This window comes from Gracilinanus agilis, chromosome 5, assembly GCF_016433145.1.
Source record: "Gracilinanus agilis isolate LMUSP501 chromosome 5, AgileGrace, whole genome shotgun sequence".
Classification (NCBI taxonomy): domain Eukaryota; kingdom Metazoa; phylum Chordata; class Mammalia; order Didelphimorphia; family Didelphidae; genus Gracilinanus; species Gracilinanus agilis.
This window is the reverse complement of record NC_058134.1, coordinates 111,305,982-111,327,369: the sequence shown is the minus strand read 5'-3', so window position 1 is coordinate 111,327,369 and position 21,388 is coordinate 111,305,982. Positions and strand designations below refer to the sequence as shown.

The 21,388-nt window shown below is 36.6% G+C and overlaps 1 protein-coding gene across 1 annotated transcript in view; it reads right to left on the bottom strand.

The window, feature by feature from the left end:
- Positions 1 to 1,581: 1,581 nt before the first annotated feature.
- The window catches only part of LOC123249922 (protein mono-ADP-ribosyltransferase PARP12-like), a 68,033-nt gene continuing 48,226 nt past the window's right edge, over positions 1,582 to 21,388 (bottom strand). Inside the window, exons 8-13 of the mRNA XM_044679010.1 lie at positions 20,112 to 20,232; positions 18,096 to 18,192; positions 13,584 to 13,674; positions 9,195 to 9,325; positions 6,866 to 7,017; positions 1,582 to 5,251 (exon numbers count right to left, since the gene is read on the bottom strand). Coding sequence (XP_044534945.1) covers positions 4,968 to 5,251; positions 6,866 to 7,017; positions 9,195 to 9,325; positions 13,584 to 13,674; positions 18,096 to 18,192; positions 20,112 to 20,232 — 876 coding nt within the window. The 3' untranslated portion in view covers positions 1,582 to 4,967. The remainder of the gene's footprint in view (positions 5,252 to 6,865; positions 7,018 to 9,194; positions 9,326 to 13,583; positions 13,675 to 18,095; positions 18,193 to 20,111; positions 20,233 to 21,388) is intronic.

Sequence of the window (21,388 nt, the reverse complement as noted above, 5' to 3'; positions counted from 1 at the left end):
AATTCACTGTTATAGACATGCCCATGACTAATATTGACAACCATCAACAACACACCACAAAGTCCTACTGAAAGACCTTATTCTAGTGTGAAAGAGACTATGGATTTACAAAGACTCTACTGGAGGAGAAAATTAGAGCAGCTTCAAATATGGTCATGAACTTAGTCTTTTGTCCAATGACCAACAACTCTGCTAAGCTCAGGAAGGCTCATCACCAATAGGTTGGCAACTAGGTGATGGCATTCTTTGGCCATGAAATTATGTCCCCATGAAACAAAGGAAAATTTTAAAAGGCACTTGGTTCTACATAGCCCCTCCTCTTCTCCTGCCCCAATACAGTGGCAGAAAGTGGTTAGGAATCACAGTTTTTAGACTTTGTAAAGATTAATTTGACTATTGATATTCTAAATGTAAATTTTTTGCCCAATGGTAACAAGAATTGGACTACATCAATATTGATCCTTTATAAATCAAAAAAAATATGAACATTGAAGACGAATGGAACAATGTTTCACAGGCAAACAAAGGAGGTGATCACGTTGGCTTCACCACTTTGACCAAACTAACAGGAGACATCATTATATGGAACACCTGCCTTTCAGTGCTGAAGAGTAGCAATAGCCAAAAGACCACCATGAAGATAACTGTAGCAAATATGCAACTTATATACTATTATCTTTCGCAGAGGATAGACCTTGAAAAGATCTTCCCAACAAAGTCAATATATACAATGATACTCAAAGGTTTCAATGTGAATGGATTGATAAAAAGTATATTGGGAAATATATTCAAAGATACAAATTGAAGTAAGCAAAAGTAGGAGAATAACTTTGATAGCAATAGTAATCATAGAGCTCTGCATGCTATCTGTTGGCAGAGAGGTGGTTAACTATAGGTATAGAACAAGGCATATATTTTTAGATGGCCGATTTGTTGATTCATTTATTGATAATACTTATTTGTTCCAAGAGGGTGATATTGGGGGATGGGTTTATCACACAAAATTGTTATAACAAAAAAAAAGCATTAATATAAAACATTTCTAAATGGTCCATTAAAGAAACAAAAGAGATCAAAAGCATATAGATTATTCAGAAGTTTCAGACCTATTTATCACAAAAACTTTCTTACTGGATTTCCTCCTACAAGGAAAAGTCATAGGCAGCATAGTAGAGTAGAATCAAATTTAGAGATGGAGAACAGTGGTTTGAATCCTAACTCTGAAATGTATCACCTGTGTGACCCTGGATAAGTCACTTAACCACTCTAGGCCTCAGTTTCCTCATCTATAAAATGAGGAATTTGGATTGGATGGCTTCTAAGGTCCCTTCCAGACCTCAGTCTATGATCCTAGGATCCTATGAATCTTTTAAAATATTTGTAAGAATCATAAAAAATTCTTTGATTAATGTAACTACAATGCTAACTGTTTATTATTGACCTTCAGATTATTAATATCAAATAAGGCATCAAACATGGAAGCATATGCTTGAAGAAATTTTCACTATTTTCAAAGAAGATACCCTACAAAGTCCAAATGAATTCTATCAGTGAGATCCTCCAGATGTTCCTGTGATGAATTATGTTCCTAAGACTGTGGGAAATGCATCAAACCCCAAAACATAAATTATATGAACTCCTCCTTAAAGAGATTCATGGCTATTCCAAAAGGATGGGCCTAATCATCTAGTCCTTTCAAAGATCTTAAGCTGCTTGCAAACACAAAAGCCCATCTTCTTAATATCCGTTTTGTCCTTTTGATGCAGTATAGTTACAAATTTGAGATACCACCATTTCTGAAGAATAAAAATTAAAAGGGCAATGGAAAGACATATGGTGGGCAAAGACTATGCCATATGCAGAAAAATGACCTGCATGCATCATATGATGTAGGGATATCATCCTAGAATTAAAAATATGTATGGAGCAGCAAGCATCATATAGTTAAAGTTAGGGATTCCAGCCAGGTGGACAAACGAGAAACAGGTCTTTTAGCACACTGCGAAATCCACTATAGAGGATATTTGGAAAATATGGACAAATATCACACGGAATGAAAAAGTATAGGTGTGGTGAGAGCTGTACTAGCAGAAGGAGTAACCACAGAAATGAGATAGTTGGTACTTTTAGGTATTATGTCAATAAAAGCATCCTTAAAAATAAGGAATGTTGTTAAATTAAGCTTTCATTGGCTAAAGATCAGACTATGGCTAATGTCCATAGAATAATCTAAAAAGTGTGTTGGGACCTAGGTTTGAGTGAAAGAATGAATCTTAGGAAGTTTTTTCTAGTTTTTCCTTCTCCAATAGATAGTACATTCCTAAATATAATTGTATAGTTAGGGAGGATACTGCCAAATATTATATATCTCAACAAATGAGCAACTGATTTTGTAGAGCACAACTCTAGAATTTTCAAATATCATAGCCCACATTCCCTTTCTAGTAGTCATGATGCATTAAACTAGGCCCTCTAACATAAGGGTAGCTGAAGGAATAAATTTGTATCCTATTATAAATAATATGCAAATGATTGTGGTAAACAGGTACCAAATTCTAACATTAGCAGCTCCCAGCATCTTGATTCTAGCCTTTCCTCAAAGTTTCCACTTTGGTCCCAAGTTTGGGCAAGGAACAAATACATAAGCAGGACACGATGCAAGTTCAGTCAGTTGAATAGAGAAGTAGGGAGAAAGACTTCTTCACTGAAAAGCCTGAGACCATTTATCAAAGCTCCCTCTTCTCCCCTTTCTCCTCTCTTCATTTCACATCACTCAGTGGCCTTCTACCATTACTTCCTATTTCATCCCTATCTCACATGAAGAGGGAGCCCTTCTTGCCAAGACAAACCTCTCTATGTGCACAAGTGACTCTCTTCCAATCTATCTTCCCCAACAGATTATCCCCTCCCGCATCCCCACTCTCTCTTTGATTTCTCCCTGTCTACTGGCTGCTTCCCTACTACCTACAAACATGCGGACATCTCACCCATTCTCAAAAATACCCTCACTTAATCCATCCAGCTCCACTAACTCTTATCCCAGGCCTCCCTTGTCTTTTGTTGCTAAACTCATGGAAGGTGATCTAAAATAGATGCTTCCACTTCTCTTCCTCTCATTCTCTTCTTAACTCACAGTCTGACTCCTGATTCAATCAAACTGATCTCTCCAAACTTACTAATGATCTCTGAATTGCCAAAAGTGAGGGCTTTTTCTCAGTCCTCATCCTTCTTGACCTCTCTGCAGCTTTTGGCATTCTTGATCACCTTATTCTCCCTGATACTTTCTTCTCTCTAGTTATTTGGGGGTGGGGGGCGACGTCATTCTCTCCTCCTACCTATCTGACTTCTTCTTGGTCTCCTTTGTTGGATCTTCATCCAGCTAATTCTGCTAATCCTAGATGTCCCACAGGGCTGTCTTGGACCTTCTTTTCTCTCTCATCTCTACACTGGTGACCCTCAAGTCTCGATATCCAATCCTAACCTTTGCTGACCTCCACTCTCGAACTGACTCTTAGACATCTCAAACTGGAGGTCCTATAAATATCTCAAATTCAACATGTCCACAACAAAACCCATACTCTTTTCCCAAAAAATCTTCCCCTGTCTCAAATTTCCCTCATTATCAAGGGTGCTCATTACCCTCCTAATCACCTAGGCACACAATCTAGGCGTCATCCTTGACTCCTCACTCTTTTACCACCACCCCCCACCTTGAATCAGTTGCCATGGCCTATCAATTTTACCATTGTAACATCTCTTGATTAGACCCCTTTTTCTTCTCTAACACCACCATCACCTTCATATACACTCCCATCCCCTTACACTGGGACTATTGCAATAACCTGCTGGTCAATCTGCCTGCCACAAGACTTTCCACTCCAATCCAGTCTCCATTCAGCTGTCAAAGTTGTCAAAAAAAACACCAATCCAACCACGTAGCCCTGTTGGAGTGACAATAAACTCCAGTGGCTTCCCATCACCTCTAATATCAAATATAAAATCCTCTGCTTGTCAAAATCCCTCATAACCTAGCTTCCTTACTCTTCTTACACCTTACACCCTGCCCCTCACCCTCATGTACTCTTCAGTCCAGTGACACTAGCCTCCTTGCTATTCTACAAACAAGACACTGCACCTCTCAGCTCCAGGATTTTTCTCTAGCTATCCTTCATACCCAGAATGTTCTCCCTCCTCATTTTTCTCCTGGCTTCCTTTAAGGCCCACCTAAAATCCTTCCTTCTCCAGTTAGCCCTTTCTGATTCCCTTTCATTTTTATATCTTTCCTAGGTTGATCATTTCCATTTTATCCCCAAATGGCTGAATTGTACGGTTGTTTATATGTTGTTTCCCTCATTAGACTATGAACTTGAGAGGAAGGACTGTCTTCTATTTTTCTTTGTATCCCTAATACATCGTGCATTTTCTGGTACATAGTAGGGGCTTAATAAATGTTTGTTAATGGGCTGATCCATCAGGTGATGTAGTCTTCTCATCCAATTGAAAAGTAACTAAAAGAGACTCCCTACAGCAGTACACTAGCTAATAAAAAAGTTTTTTGTTTTTTTTAAAAGACTTTTACGAAAATCCAACCTTTGGAAACAGATAAATTAGGTAGTGACTTTTTGTACTTCAAAGGTTTGTTGTTGGTTTTTTTTTTGTTTTGTTTTTTGTTGTTTTTTTTTTGCATCATGATTCAATGCCGCATACCTTTAAATAGTGAGCTCCTTGGGTGCATTTAAAACAGGATTCTACTTCTGGAAATTATGTTTCATGTGGTCTTTCATAAACATATCTGCTACAAAAGGCATTTACAAGTCATCTTTGAGTAAATGCTCTCCCACATGATCACTTACTGCTTTCCTTAAAAACAGGAAGGTAGAAAAGCTACTTTTCTATTATTCACAAAAAAATGGGGGGGGGGGCGCGGAAGGAATGATTCAATTGAGGAAATAGTGAATTCTTTTGCCTTAACTAATGGTGCACTGTTTACTCTTCTCAGCATACTCTATGACATACTCTGGGTAAATCTGATGCTTCTCAAAAATCACAAATATGGTGGGATCCAATCTGTTATTGACACAGCTGTCATAGAAGGTATTCTGCGTACCCTGTCGCATTGGTGGCCGGACATATTTTGAATCTCCTTGAGTGAAAACTCCGACCAGAACTCGAGCCAGGAACATGATTTTGACATTGGTCTCCGACTCAGAGTAATTATGTGAATAACTTGCATCTCTTGCAAAGTAACTTCCTAAGAACAAGCGGAAAAGAACAAAAATGGGGATTAGAAAAGTACAGATTCCTGTAGCTAAAGGAAAATCTCATACATTTCATCTGCTACAACTTTAGAGACATTTTGCACACGGTTATATTCAGATATTTTAATATTAAAATTAATTAATTTAATTAATTAATTAATGTAAAATTTAATTAATATTAAAATATTTTAAAATATTTAATATGGAAAAGAATTATCTAATCCAATGACCTAAAAGAAAGAACATATTAGCTCCAAAGAGGAGCCCTCTCTGGGTTCATGCAGTTGGTAAGAAAGAATCCATTAGGATAGAGTAGCTTTGAAAGTCAATGTTATACTTTGCTATGTCCTAGATTTTGGAAAAGATCTGGGTTCAGATCCCACCCTTGATGTTCCTGGATTAACCCCTTGGGATCTCAGAGAATTCTCTAATATTTCTCTTGATTCATAGATTGAAGACAGTGTGGTTCTATGAAGAGGATTGTGAATTTGGAGTTGAGACCTGGATTCAAATTGCATCTTCAGTGCTTACTATCTGTGGGGCCTCAGGAAAGTCTCTTAAGTTTCCCAGACCTTCTTTTTCTTCCCTGTAAAATGAGTGGGTTGGACTAGATGACCTCTGAGACTTACCTGTGATTCTAAGATTACACACTAACAAAATCATATTTCCTTACTATATCCATACAAAGCAGAAAATGACAAACCAAAAAAAAAAAGATCATTTTCTATAAGATTTCCTCTATTTTCCCTCCCTTCTTTTTCCTTGGAATCCTTTCTTCTTTACATTTTTGGGTTGCTCCATATTTCTTTCTATTTTTTTACTCATCATTTTTCTTCTCTAATCACTACTCCTCCCCCAGATATTCTACTCTGTCTTCAGCAAACTATCCAATTTTGAGCATCCTATTTCTACTGTGATCCAAACCCCATAGAAATGAAGCAGCCAGGCAGAGGGAGCAGACAAAAGCAGGGAATCCAGCAGCTGCTCTTACTTGCTCAATAGCCCCTTCTTTCCCAATAGGACCCAATGCTGGGTCTGTCTTTGTATTTGTATGGGCCATGTGTCTCCGAGAGACAGTGATGAGTGTTCAGTGTATATACTTTGTCAATGAGTCTTAGTTTCAAAGTTGCTGTGAAAGCCACTCTGAGCCCTTTTTTCTTTAACTTGGGGCTTGACCCTGAGTGATCTGAAGGCCTTTGAAGCAGGGGGTGGGGAAACCAGCATATCATAGAAACAGAAATGGAGATAAAACAATAAAATATTCTTCTGCTAATCAAATATAAATTTTGGAGAGTGAAACTGATTCTACACTTCCACAGGATTATTGATAATACTGATTCTGCTTCTCTTGAGAGCTAACTAAAGTATAACCAGGATAAAGTAAGAACAATAACAAAAGAAATGACACAGGCAATCATCCTAGCATTATACAGCATGTTGAAACAAAGATGTCATCACTGGTACTGAGCTGTCAAGGAGGCAAAAAATGTCAACACCAAAATTGACATATACCTACCTCCTTATCCCCCACATCACCTCCTCTCTATACAAACACATACGAACAGAAAGACTCCCACAACGAAGGCAGGACACATTGACACACAAACCTTTGCCATAGACTGTTGCATGGGTCCCACAGATCCTCCAATCAAAATTATGACTGCAGATGTCATTCATATGGATGTATTTTGTTCCATGAAATAAATGTCTTTCATCCACATCCTTCCCTCCATTCACCTTTTTCATCTGCTCCTTCTGCCTAAGGAAAAATGTGGGAGATTTTAGTCACTGAAAATTCTATTTCCTCTTACAAAAAAAAAAAATCAAGGCCTTGGCAAGATTTAAAATGACATGTTCACTTAATGGATTGGCCAAATTTCAAAAAACAAATCTACTCCATGGTTTATTTTTTTTTTTAATATTCAATCAAGAAGTGGTATGCTATCATTATCATCAACATCATCATTGTCGTCGTCAGTAAAATAAAATTTTCTTTTTGGCAAATATCTCCAGAATATATTGGCAACTATGTGCACAGTGGATAGAGCCCAAAACCTGGAGTTAAGAAGACCTGAGTTTGAATCCATCCTCAGACACTAGCTCTGTGACCCTAGACAAGTCATTTAACCTCTGCTTGCCACAATTTCCTCAACTGTAAAATGGATACAACAATACACCTCTTTCCCAGGGCTGTAAGAATCATATAAGATATTTATATCTCTTAGCACAGTGCTTGGCATACATCAAGTGCTATATTGTTGTTGCTGTTGTTAGGTTGATTAGTTATGCTTTGTGGCCCCATTTGGGGTTTTCGTGGCAAAGATATCGGAGTGGCAATTTCCTTCAACCAGATCATTTTATAGAATAGGAAATTAAGGCCAAAAGGCTTAAGTGACTTGTCCAAGGTCACACAGCCAGTAAGTGTGTGAGGCCACATTTGAACTCACAAAGATGAGTCTTCCTGACTCCAGGGCTGGTGCTCTATCCATTGTATCACTTAGCTGCACAAAGTGCTATATAAATGACTGCTATCATAAGAGACATCATCATGAACATAATAATGGTCCATTATGGCACACAACATTTGCAGTTGACCAGGAGTTTTCACATCTAAGATATTCTTTTATTAGTAAGATCTACCGTAGCGCAAAGTGCAAATAGAATACAAGAGTAAAGAAGCATAATTTAGAATTCATAGTTTATTGAGCAAACAGACTATCCAGAAAATTCTCCTTTAACTCTTTAATCAATAAGGCAAGAAGGTTTATTAAACAACTGGTTATTCCGAGTAGAGGGGATATCAGTGTTTTAGTAAATTTTTTCCACTCTCGGGTTTAACTGACTGATTCATCACTCCTACTGCCACTTCTCTGGCCTTGGGCCATGCCATACCATCCCTGGCAGCAGGCCATTTCCATTTCCCAGGACAACAGGGGTTTGGAGCAAAGTGAACTGAGTAGAGAATGAAGAAGAATGGGAACAAGGAGTGGAATCAGCATGAAATATAGCATAGCTGTCTCAGGACAGAGAGAATAAAGGGCTAAGTTGCAAGACACATAAGCCCCTTGAGGCCAGGAATTGCTTTCTTCTTATATTTTTATCCCCAACATGTAGCATGATGCCTTGCATAAAGTAAGCATCTAATTAATGTTTCTTGGATTGGATTGGCAATCCCTACATTTGGTAGATGTACAATTTGAATGTATGTGTATGTATTGTCAGTAATTCAAATTAACTCAGACATGTCCCTGGTTCAGTTGTTCTCAGTTAGGACTGAATAGCCCTGTGGGCCAAAACATCAAAATGTTTTGTTTTGCAGATCCCTTCCAAAACAGAATCCAACTCCCAAATTCTGTATTACACCATTGTCATTACTGCTCTGCTCATTAATCTCCGGTTCTTCTGAAGGCCTGGTTCAAGTGTCTCCTGCACAATTTTAACATTTAAGACACTTATGTTGTTGGCCAATTGCTTTACATATGTTGATCTTAACTCACAAATTCATCTATAAGCTCACAGAGAGTAAGAACTATGTACTGTTTCTTTCAGAACAGCTACCCCAGTAGCAAATCCTGGCCACAGCTTAACACAAATAGCCAGAGAATCTCTTTAATAGCCATCAAAACCCTGTGGGCTTAGCAAATCAGATGTTATATTTCCATTTGGAAAAGTGAAGAAACTGAGGCCTCTAGCAGTTTAATAATCTGCTGAAAGACACAGAGGAAGTATGTTAGTCAGGATGAAAACAAGATCTTCCAACTTGTAGCTCAATGTTCTTTTCACTATACTAAGCTACTTGTACAATACCTCTAAAGAGACAGTAATAAATACTCCATTTATATTGTTAATTACTTCTTGACTACTAAGTTCTACTAGGTTTGCCTGAGTCAAAGTGACCCAGAGAAAATCACAAAATGATAGGAAATGGGAACGAACCACTGGAAGACTTGCCAAAGGGCCAAATTCTGAATCCTTTGGATACGTTGAATGACGAAACCTGTCATTGTCTTTTCAAATTGGCTCTTGACATCATTGAATTCTTTAGAGGTTTCATTGAGCATCACAAGCTGTGTGGGGAAAAGGCACAGGTATACAGAGTTCTTATTAAAATGGTACATTGGATCTGGGTTTGATCTTTGTCAGAAGAAAGAGGCAAATATTCCCAAAAAGCTTTACTCTTGTGATCATGGTCAGGAACCAGCCTAACCTCCAAATCAAGATCCTCAACCATTGGGAAGAATGTAGCAATGATACTTCTGAGGGGAAAGATGGGGAGATAAGAAAAAAATACGGGGTCCAGGGAACCTCCTATTTTATATGGAATATATGTCCCCTAATCTTCCCATTCAGAGAATTTTACAGTGATGATGTCGAAGACCTTACAGTAATGTAATCACAAATGCCCTGGGGGATTATGTGTATGTGGCCTAGCACAAAGTAGGTGCTTGTTGATTGGAATCTGAGTCACTGTAATGTTGCACAGAATACTATTACATTTCTCTAAGGTAGGAATTTGATCAATGATGTTGATATTGATGGTGATGATGATGGTAGTATCATTGTCCTAAGAATAAAAACAGGAACTAACTCTGACTTACTGCTTTAAAGTGTTTTGTTTTGCAGATCCCTTCCAAAACAGAATCTGGTTCCCAAATTCTGTATCTATTATTATACCATTGTCATTATTGCTGTACTCATTAATCTCCAATTCTTCTGAAGTCCTGGTTCAAGTGTCTCCCATACAATTTTAACATTTAAGACACTTATGTTGTTGGCCAATTGCTTTACATACTTTGATCGTGTCTCAAAAATTCATCTATGAGCTCCCAAAGAGCAAGAACTATATACCGTTTCTTTGTTCCTTCATGGCACTCAGAATAGCTACCATATAGTAGGTAGGTATTCAGCAAATATTTATTACTTGGTTACAAATCCTTCTTGGGGTTGGGAAGATAAGATTGATTTGAAAGGGACAAACAAGAAAAAGAAACCAGGAGCAGGTTGTTCTACAACCCTACAGGAAGAAGAGAATAATAGATAGTGCCTTTTGGCTTTTTTTTTAAATTCATAGATGCAAATTTATTCAACCAGTCAGTACTCTAAGCCACTGGGACCTGGTACTCTCAATAGAATATTAAAATGACCTGGCACAATTGACTTGTTACATATCCTTTCTCTTTTAGAAGCTAGCAAATCATTTTGGAATGGTTCTATTTTACTTTCATTTTCCCTGTGGTATTATGTATGACATGAATTTGCTTAGCAAACACATCCTTCTTAAATAGGGTGAAAATCATATTACTATAAGTCACAATCACTATAATAGTTTTGTTAAACTTAGGGAAGATTCTATATGGAGGTGGAGAAAATGTGCAGTTATTGGGATATGACTGAGACTATAACCCAAAGATATAAAAAGAAAATTAAAATAACCTATACACATATAAAAATATGCAATATTTTCTCCTTGACATGGGAGTTCTGGATTTGGGCTATAATGTTCCTAGGAGTATTCATTTTGGGTTTTCTTTCAGGAGTTTACTGATGTATTCTTTCCATTTCTGCTTTGTCCTCTGGTTCTAAAATAACTGGGCAATTTTCCATTACAATTTCTTGAAATATGATGTCTAGGTTCCTTTTTTGTTCGTGGTTTTCAGGTAGTCCAATGATTCTTAAATGATCTTTTCTCCAATTTTGTTCCAGGTCAATTTTCCTATATTTCCCTTCCAATCCACCCACCTACCCATTTTCCATTCTTTTGACTTTATCTTATTGTTTCTTGATTAATCTTGGAGCCATTAGCTTCTACTTGGCAAATTCTAACTTTTAAAGCATTATTTTCTCTAGTGAGATGTTGCAGTTCTTTAATCATTTGGTAAATTTTGACTTTTTTCTTCAGTATTTTTTGTACCTTTTTTTTAACAAGCTGTTAATTTTCTTTTCATAATGTTCTTGCATGGCTCTTGTTTCTTTTGCCAGTTTATTTTCTATTGTTCTTGTTTGATTTTTTAAATCTTTTTTGTTCCTTTTTAATCTCTTTCTTTAACTCTTCTAGAATTTCTTCTGTTGGGCTTGTGTCCAATCTGCATTTTTCTTTGAGGCTTTGCTTTTAAGTGTTTTCAACTCATTGTCTTCTTCTGAGTTTGTATCTTGAGTTTCCCTGTTACAATAGTAGTAAAGTTCTTTTTTTTGTTTGCTCATGCTTCCAGCTTACTTCATCACTTTACATTTTATGGTAGTATTATACTCTGCTCATCTCTGAGGGAATGGCTGGTCTGAGCTTCTCTCTTTTATGCCCTCTTGCTTTCGCAGATCAGTCAGGGGGTTGTAAGTTTTTGGTGTTTCCAAAATGGTGTGATCCAGGAAGATGTCGGTTCACTCCCCTCCCAGTCTATGAATTCCTGATCTGATTTGCATTTGTTGTTTTGTGTGTGGTTGAATTTCCATAGACTAGTACTCAACTCAGTCATAGTTAGCCCATTAGGAGGCTGTGTAGGCTAATATAGAGATGAACTGCTAGCTTATGCGTGGGGCTTAAGTTTTAATTGAATCTCCCCTCTATTCTTAGACTCAGAACCACACAGCTCTAGTTCAGAAATTTATTCCTTGCTTCTTACTTGAGTAAAACTCCTGCTCCCTATGATAGTTACTATTCCTTGCCACCCTATGAACTGGAACTGGATACTCTTTGACAGAGTTGCCCAATAGCACCTATTCCTGCTCCCATTGCTAGTACAGGGTTCCTTGGGATCTCTTTCTGCTCAAGTGTTCAGTCTTCTTAATGCTCTTGAATGATCAACTGCTCCTTATCACTGGTGCCACTGCCACAATTTGCTGCCCTTCTCCCTGTAGTGGTGCTGCTGCTTCTGGGCTGTGACCCCAACCAGCTTCTTCTACTCAGTATACATGGACTTCTTTTTTGATTTTTCTAAGATGTACTGGACTTAAAAAATGACACACTGTGATTTTCTTTGACTTTCCTGATCAGAATTCTGTCAATGTAGGGGATGATATGAAAGAATTGAGGCAAAATTGCCAACTCTAACCCTGTTATCTTAACTTGAGCTCCCTAAAAATATGTTTATCAGTTCTTTTGTGGTTGTGAAGAACTATCATCTAAGGAAGAGTTCTCATCAATTGAGGAATGACTGAACAAATTATGGTAAATGAATATAATGGAATACTGCTTTAGTATTAGAAATGAAGGGATCTGGAAACAGTAAAATGAAGGGTAAAGTGAGTAGAACTAGAACAACTTATACATTAGACACATTGTAAAGACAAACAACTTTTAAGGATTTAAGAAGTCTGATTAATGCAATGATCTACTATGTTCCAAAGGACTCATGTTGAAATATGCTGTCCACCTGCAGACACAGAGGTGACAGACTTAGAGGTATTCAGATAAAGAGAGACAGAGAAAGAGAGGGGGTAAAAGGAGGGCAAGGAGAGAAAAGGAAAGGAGGAGGAGGAAAAAAAAGGAAAGAGTGAGGGAGAGAGAGAGAAAGAGAGAAAGAGAGAGAGAGAGATTGATTGATTTGGACATGGTCAAATTGTGAGATTTATTCCACATGAATATTTGTTTCAAGTTTTGATTTTCTTTTGGAGGGAAGAGTGAAAGGGAAGGAAATTACTTAATATTATAATTAATGATATAATATAGCCTAGCCAAAAAACCAAATAATTGTAGATTGTGAATCATAGTTCTGAATTAAACAGTTTACTGGGTTTTAAAGAAATGCATCAATAACAGAGTGAAACAAACGGAGCCAAAAGAACAAGATATTCATTGACTACAATGAGGTAAACTTCACTAAAAGGAACCCAGTCTTTGAGTAACGAAAAAGCCTATGAAAGTCCCAGAACAGACAACTAAACATATCTACTTTCTCACTGTGAGAGATGGTGGAATACTACAGCAATATGTTATATATACTGTGAACTGTAGTCTTTATATTAGTCGCTGTAAATGACTGCTGTCCTTTTGTCACATTGGAGGGTTGGAGGGTTCGGTTTGGATGTAGGAGATTTTATTTTCTGTTTTCCAGAAATGATTGCAATACCAAAACAAAAAGCAACAATAGAACAATATGTTAAAAACACATTAATAGGAATAGCAGCTATTTAATGGTTTGTATATTTAGAGATCTTTTTATTTTAATTTTTTTTGAAATTAGTAATAATAATTATAAATGAATGATTGGCTTCAGGCTAAGCTTTAATGGATAAAGGTTTATACATTATTCTCAGATGTCAGCATTATTTTATTTTTCTTGAGGAAGGAGAACAAGGAAGGAAAATATATCAGAGATGGAAAGAAAATACCTTATAGCCAACATCTGGCACAGCTGATTTGTCCCAGGAGGGAGGGACTGCAAAAGTGAAAGCACCCTGCCGGCTCCCTTCTGCCTGATTACTAAAAAAAAGAAAAAAGAAATCGATTTTATTTCAATTCATATTGGTCATTCTACCAGGGGAGAATTCCCAATACCACTTTAGGAAGGACATTTCTCAGAAACTTCTGAAAATTACTATGTATTTTGTTCAGTCTGGGTTCTCTTCAAATTTACAATCGAATATATTAATGAGCAATGTGAGCAAACAGCAGCTCAAGGAATTTGATGAGAAAATATTTTTCTCTTCTATCAAACAATTATTAGAACTCCCAAAAAATAAAGAAGAAAAAGAAAAAAATGAAGGCGAGCAAGGCAAAATTTGAGAACCCACCAAGCTAGTAAAAGAAATTCTGGGTTGAGAGGATTAAGTTGAGAAGGGAATAATCATCAATTGGTTTAGCTTTGCCCTGCTGTACTGAAGGCAAAGACATTCAGACAACTCCCCAGTGGCTAAGAAGCTGACTTGGAGTTCAGTGAAGACCCTCCCAATGTGGAGGCTCTCCTAAAGGCTGGGACTAGCAAGAATAACAGGGCTGTGAATGACTTGGTAGTGCTGCTTTTTAAAACAGACCTTTCCTTTGGCTTCTCCCTAGAGGATCCCCAAACACCTACAAACTGATTTTCCTATGTGACTAAGCCAAGCCTTGGTACTGATGAGAATGAAGGCAACGACAGCAGAAAAGTCCAATGCTACTATTCCTAATGTAACAACTTGAAGGAGAGAAAGATCCATCTTGAAGGCATGGAGCAAATGGATTAGACCTCGACATCAGACCTATATTTCCTATAAGTTCCTGTACTTCCCAAAGAAGTAGTAGTGGCCATGTTTTGTTTAGGTCTGTCTGTCAATGGCAAGTATTTTTTGTTTCTAATTTCTAGTGTATAGGGCAAGGCCGCAGGCTCCCTTCTTCCCCCTCATCAGTCCTGGGAAGTAGAATGTCATGCACTGTGGGCAATTTATCTTCCCCTCACCCCAAACCAAAGAAGGCAGGGGGAAAATGCAGTTTTTATACTAAAAGGAAAAAAATTAATGACAATAGCAACAACTTGCAATAAAATAATAACATAGCACCTACTATGTGTCAAGCCATTCTTTTGTAAGAATCAAAAGAAAGCTCAAGGGGCAGCTAGGTGGCTCAGAGGATTGAGAGGCAGGACTAGAGACAGGAAGTCCTAGATTCAAATCTGGCCTCAGACACTTCCTAGCTGTGTGATCCTGGACAAGTCACTTAACCCCCATTGCATAGCCCTTACCACTCTTGTGCCTTGGAGCCAATGCATAGTATTGATTCTAAGAAAGAAGGTAAGGCTTTTAAAGGGGGAAAAAAGAAAGCTCACAGTTTGAATGGGTGAGAAAGAACGGAAGTTTTGTTATTTTTAAGATCAGCAAAACCTGATTTTTTATATCATGAGTCAGAACCAAAGTAATCATATACTTATATATTTTAAAAATAGAAAATTACATACCTATCTCACCCCAAAATTCAAGAACTGAGAAGAAACTCGAGGATATTTAAATCTCCAGTGCATAAAAAATATACTTGAATGGGGCCCACGAGAGGGAAGGGCATATTTCTATGCACCTAAGTAGCAAATCTAAAGTAAAGAATACATTTTGGTTCACTGACCATTAATTCCCAATTAGTCAGCTATAAATTTATTGGGTTTTTGCTTTATTTCAGTTAGTCTGCTTAGACCATTTGAATATGATCCTGTAGCTTTCAAGGTGTCCCAGTTAGATCACTTCACAGTTGAGCAGAAGAATGTATATACTTCAAGTCAAAGAATTCTGATACTGTCATGTCAGGGGACAAGATGAGAGCTGCCCAGGTGTCAAACAAATTGAAACTAGAATCATAGAAAGAATGTTAGAAATAGAAAGAGATCATCTTGTCATTTTAGAGATCATCTTGTCTGCCTTTTTTGAAACTGTATAAGAGACCCTGGGAATTTACCAAAGCAGTTCATGGAGTTCTCCATAGTAAAAGAGTTTTAAAGAATGATCGACACACAATGAAAACTGTTGTCTCCACAGGCACGATGTGCATTGAATTAATGCAGAGAACCAACTAGGAATTGAGGCAGTTAGGTGAAGCTGTAGATAGAAGTTTTGGATTTGTAGTCAGGAAATCTGAATTCAAATTCTACTTCAGATATTAGTAGGTAAAAATGATCAATTATTCAAGTAAATCATTATCTGTGAGTCTTGGGATGTGTGTAAATATCCAACACTCCTTCATATTTTTAGAAAGATTTGGGAATTTATGGGGTGATTAAAACTTTATTTTTGCACCAATACTCACTGTGAATGGTTAACTATATCCAAGGATGTATGAAGATAAAGTAAGCAAGATGTTCATGACTAAAATTCTAACAATTCAATAAATACCCGTGATCCTAATTCAAGTCTCAAAATTCAAACAAAAATGTGGTGATAAATATCTGGATCTGTTATACCCTGTTCTGACTATAAGTTACCAAATTTTTAAAATATGGTTCCATCATTTCAGTAAAACCATAACCACATTTTACACATGAAACTACACATTTTTTTAAGCAACGGTGAAATTTTTAACACAAAAATGTAATTGGATTTTTTAAATCATGCCTCTCCCCCCACCCAAATATTGAGTTTTGTTAGGTAACTGGGAAAACTAAAATGGTTCTGAAGCATCCTACAGGGTAAACTGCTCCACTGTCTATGAATTGGGATCAACTAAGTCCTATTTGTACTTGGTTCACTGGACGACCTTGAGCAATTCACTCCACCTGTCTGATTATGTTTGCTCATCTGGGAAAGAACAGTAAGGGAGTTGAATTAGACATTCTCTGATATTTTTTCTGGAACCAACATTTCTTTCTATCTTTTTTATTTTTTTAACTCTTATCCTCTCATAGAATCAATATTATGTATTAGTTCCAAGACACAAGAATTAAGGACTAAGCAACAGGGGTTAAGTGACTAATCCAGGGTAACAGAGTTAGAAAATGTCTGAGGTCAGATTTGAACTGAAGAACTCCCACCTCCAGACCTGGCCCTATCTAGCTGTCCCTTCTAAATTTTCTTGATTCTGAGAAAGAGGTCGTGATTCAAATTCACCAAAGATAGTACTTATGAAATAAATAAATGGAAACCAGTATGAAAGAGGTGGGTTTTGTTGCCATGATTCTTCTTAAGGCATTTTCCTCCATTCTGACTCTTCAAACTGTGACATTAACCAAACATATTATCAGTACACAGCACGTTTATGGTAAAAGATCTAGAGGAAGGGACAAAGAATGTCGGTATTATAAGGAAATATGGGAATATTTCCTTATAAGATATATAAAATTTATAAATACATAAATACTGAGTTCCATCTCAGAGTTTTCAAGGAACATCTCCCTCGAATAAGGTAAAAGACAATTATTTCTCTTTGCCCAGACTGTGCTTTAATAGAAATGGGCAGATCTATTTTCATCCATCAGCAACGATGTATAGATAGGTAATCCATAGAATATTCGAGTTAAAAGGAACTGTAAAGACAAGTTAATCATTGATAAGGACATGTCAGAAGATGACAGAATCCCAGTGTCAGTCTTAGAATCATAAATTTGGAGCTGGAAGGGACATTAAGGCCATCTAGTCCAGCCTCAATTTTATAGCTGAGGAAATAGTGGAGCTCAGGAATTTGAAGACCTTGCCCAAGGTCCTATAATAAATTAGTGGCAGAACATCTACAATATGGGATTCCTGACTCCCAGCAGTTTAGTACTCTTTCTAGTACACCACACTGAAAGCCTTCTTTGTTCTCACAATCGAATGAGGCTGTGGGACCCCAGGCCACCTAGGAAAGAGAATAAACAGACATATGATAATCATTCTATGATTGGGAATGCAAAATGGTCACCCACCAATGTCATTCTGGAAAAGAAAAAAGATTTTTTTACTAATCATCTATTATGTGCCAGGCAGTGTGCTAAGCATTTTTAAAATAACCTTTACTTTCTTTCTTAGTCACAATTCTAAGACAGAAGAGCAAGGGGCTGGGAAAATGGAGTTAAGTGACTTGCTCAGGGTCACACAGCTAGGCTGTATCTGAAGACAAATTTGAACCCAGGTCCTCCCAACTCCAGACCTGGTTCTCTCTCAACTGAGCCATTTAGTGGACTCTGTACTTAATATTTTACAAATGTTGTCTCACTTTATCATCACAATAGTCCTTAGAAATAGATTATTACAGTTGAGGAAACTGAAGCAGACAGAGGCAAAAGTTAAGTCACTTGCCCAGGGTCACACAGTTAGTATTAGGGGCTAAATTTGAACCCAGATCTTGACTTCAAGTCCAGCACTCTGACCTCTGTGCCACCTAGCAGCCTCTAACTAAAGAGATTTATTTGGAGACTTACCTCACACCTTTTCTTCTCCTATCCTCAAGAAACTACATCATTAGATACTCACCGTTTCCTTAGTTTGTCCACGTCTTCAGCAGATACAAATTTTGGCCTCCTACATATTTTTCTTTTGGTTTGGCATATCAAATTTTTCTGAACCATTTCTTAAAAGAGAAATAAAAGATAATTTTTTTCAGGGATGAAAAGTAAAATATTTAAAAATCACACACATATACACACAAAGTCCTGAAGAATTCAATTATACATTTATACATATACAATTATATAAGTATACATACAGACATCATTTCATCTGTGGTCTAGGGAGGGTTGATAGAGGCATTATTCCTTCCATTTCTGGACTTTCTGGATACACCAAAATTCTGCGATCCCCTTAGGTCACTTTAGAAGGGGCCAGAATAAATAACAATAGCATGTATAGTGCATTTAAAGATAACATAGTGCCAAGAATGCCAAATATTAGTTGCTCAGGACCCAGTGGGACCCACGGAAGGCCAGCAATCAAAATACCTTGCAAGATCACATAAGTGGAATCACTAAGAAACTGAAAAAAACAGGCATCCTTTCCACATCACAGGGGTTAACAGTGTGGCACCCCAACAATCTGAAAAACCCAGCTAAAATTTTTGGCAGTCCCTTTGTAGCAAAGAAGTAGTTTAATTTTTTTCTTTTTCTTTTTATGGGGTATTTATAATACATTACTGTAATATATTACTGTAAGGGTTAAGTATTTGGTCATTGGCTATATGTAGGTCAAAGTTAAGTAAAAATACTATATGAAAAATAAATTTTAAAATATAAAATAAATATGAACATTTTTAAAAAATGAAACATTTGAACAGAATAATACTGAACCTTCTGTGTGTATAACAAGACATTTAAAAATAACATAAGAATACATACATTATTTGCATTGATGAGTTCCTAAACTTTGTAAGCTAAGTTTACATTTCTGGCTTTTTGTGTATCAACTGCAGACTTTCATGTTCTGTTTACAAACTTTAACTTTTTACTTTATTTTAACTTTAAAAAAGAAATTGTGTATATTTATGGTATTAAAAGATTGAATATGTTGATATTACAATATTATAAATATATTTCATGCATTTCTGAGTTTCTAAAGTTTTTCTCTGTCATCTGCTAGCCTTTGCACGTCATCTGTGACTTCCACAAACTCCCCCAAAATTCCCATTTTATTTTTTATTCTGATCTACATTTTATCAAAATCATGATGGGAGAAATCACACTGTGGAAGGGATACCTGTACTTCCTGTCCCAATACCATAAAATGAAAATTTTAAATTGCTATCCAGGCTCACATCTGTCTCATGCCTTCTAAAGGGGGAAGATTTCTTATGGCTAATATTTAATGAAGTCAGAAACTGGTAAGAATGACCACCCACTTGCATTATTGAAAGTTGGAGACACCAAGAGATACAAAGCCAAAATTATTCTTCTTCCTCCCTTCAACCTTGTCTGCAAGCAGAACTGTTTAAGCTATGCTTTAAGGTATGCAAAGAGTGAAAATGATAATGATAAACATTATAATAGTTAACATTTATATAGCACTTACTATGTGCCAAGCTTTAAAATACATGATCTCATTTGGTCCTCACAACAACTGTATGAGATACATACTAATGGAATTATTATTCTCAGATTCAGAGATGTTAGATAACTTGCCCAAGGTTGTACAAACAATAAATGATGAGCCAGGCTTTGAACCCAGAACTTTCCTGACTCAAAATTCAGAATTCACTCTATGACAAGCCACTGCCTCTAGTGAACCTAATTCCTTCATATTGAACTTTTCGTGCTATTCTGCCTTTCTCACCTCACTTTCATGTTCTACAAAGGTACAAAGATAATAAATAACTCACACTTTAAAGTGTTTTAATATGTATTTATTGGCTTCCATTTGAATATGGATATAGCATTAAGTTCAGTAAAATATCTTTTCTCCTTTGTTTCTTAATACCAGGATGTGAGCAGGTCTTTGACCATCAACTGTGGTATTAAAAGCTACCATTCTTTGGTGAAGCAGGAAGCACAAGTACTATACCTTTAAAGTTGATTTCATAAAACTGATGTCCAGCCTGAAAGTCAACAGTGGAATGTGAATCAGCAAGGTATATTGTTTCTATATCTGTGGATGTTATTGAAGATGGAGGATGATGTTCACCCTAAAAAAACAAAATTTAAAGAAATATGAAAGAAATGCATACATGGACATAAGATATATAATTTCCCTTCAATTTTAGCTCTAGATAAAATATTTTTTATGATCTTAATTGGTAAACACTGGAAATTAAACTTTCTGAAAACAAAATAAAAAATCAATTGATACAAAATGAAGGAAATGTCTAGACAAAGACACTACCAACTACCAGTCAAAAACAATAATCTGTGGGGAAGGGGGTATTCAAGGAAAGTTAAATAGGAAAGGAGAAAGTTCTCTCAAAACCCCTTGAAACCAATGCAGTGGGCTTGCATCATAATCAAAATAGTAGATCATCTTATTATATTATTTTTCATTTTTTAAACCCTTACCTTCCGTCTTAGAATCAATACTGTGTATTGTTCCAAGGCAGAAGAACAGTAAGGGTTAGGCAATGGGAATTAAATGACTTGCCCAGGGTCACACAGCTAAGAAGTGCCTGAGGTCTAGCTCACCTTACTTTTAAAGAAGACATTATTTTATAATCCAAGCTAACTATTGACTTAGTCTCAAAATTCTATTTCATTTCATTTTAATTTCTAAATTCTGTCCTTCCTGTTTCCCATCCCCTATGCTTTGAGAAGAAAAGAAAAGAAACCCCATTTCAAATATGAATTGCCATGCAAAACAAATTTCTGCAGTACCAAGACCAAAAAAGAAAGGAGGAAGGAAGGAGTGAAATACACTTCCTTCTGCAATCTAAGTCCATCACTCCTCTATCTGCAGATACTTAGCATGTTTCCTCTGGAATCCTTTGGAATTGTGTTTGGTCATTATGTTGATCAGAGTTACTAAGTTATTTGAAGTTGGTTATTTTTACAAAATTGCTGATACTATATAAATGATTCTCCTGGTTCTGTTCACTTAACTTTGCATCAGTTTATACAAGTCTTCTCAAATTTTTCTAAGAGCATCCCCATCATCATTTCTTATAGCATAATAGTATTCCATGACATTCATATCCCATAACTTGTCCAGTTATTCTCCAACTGATAGACATTCTGTAAGTTTCCAATTCTTTGCCACTATAAAAAGAGATGTTATAAATATATTTATACATATAGGCTCTCCTCCATTTTCTTTTATCTCTTTTGGGGTGTAGATGTAGTAAAAGTATTTCT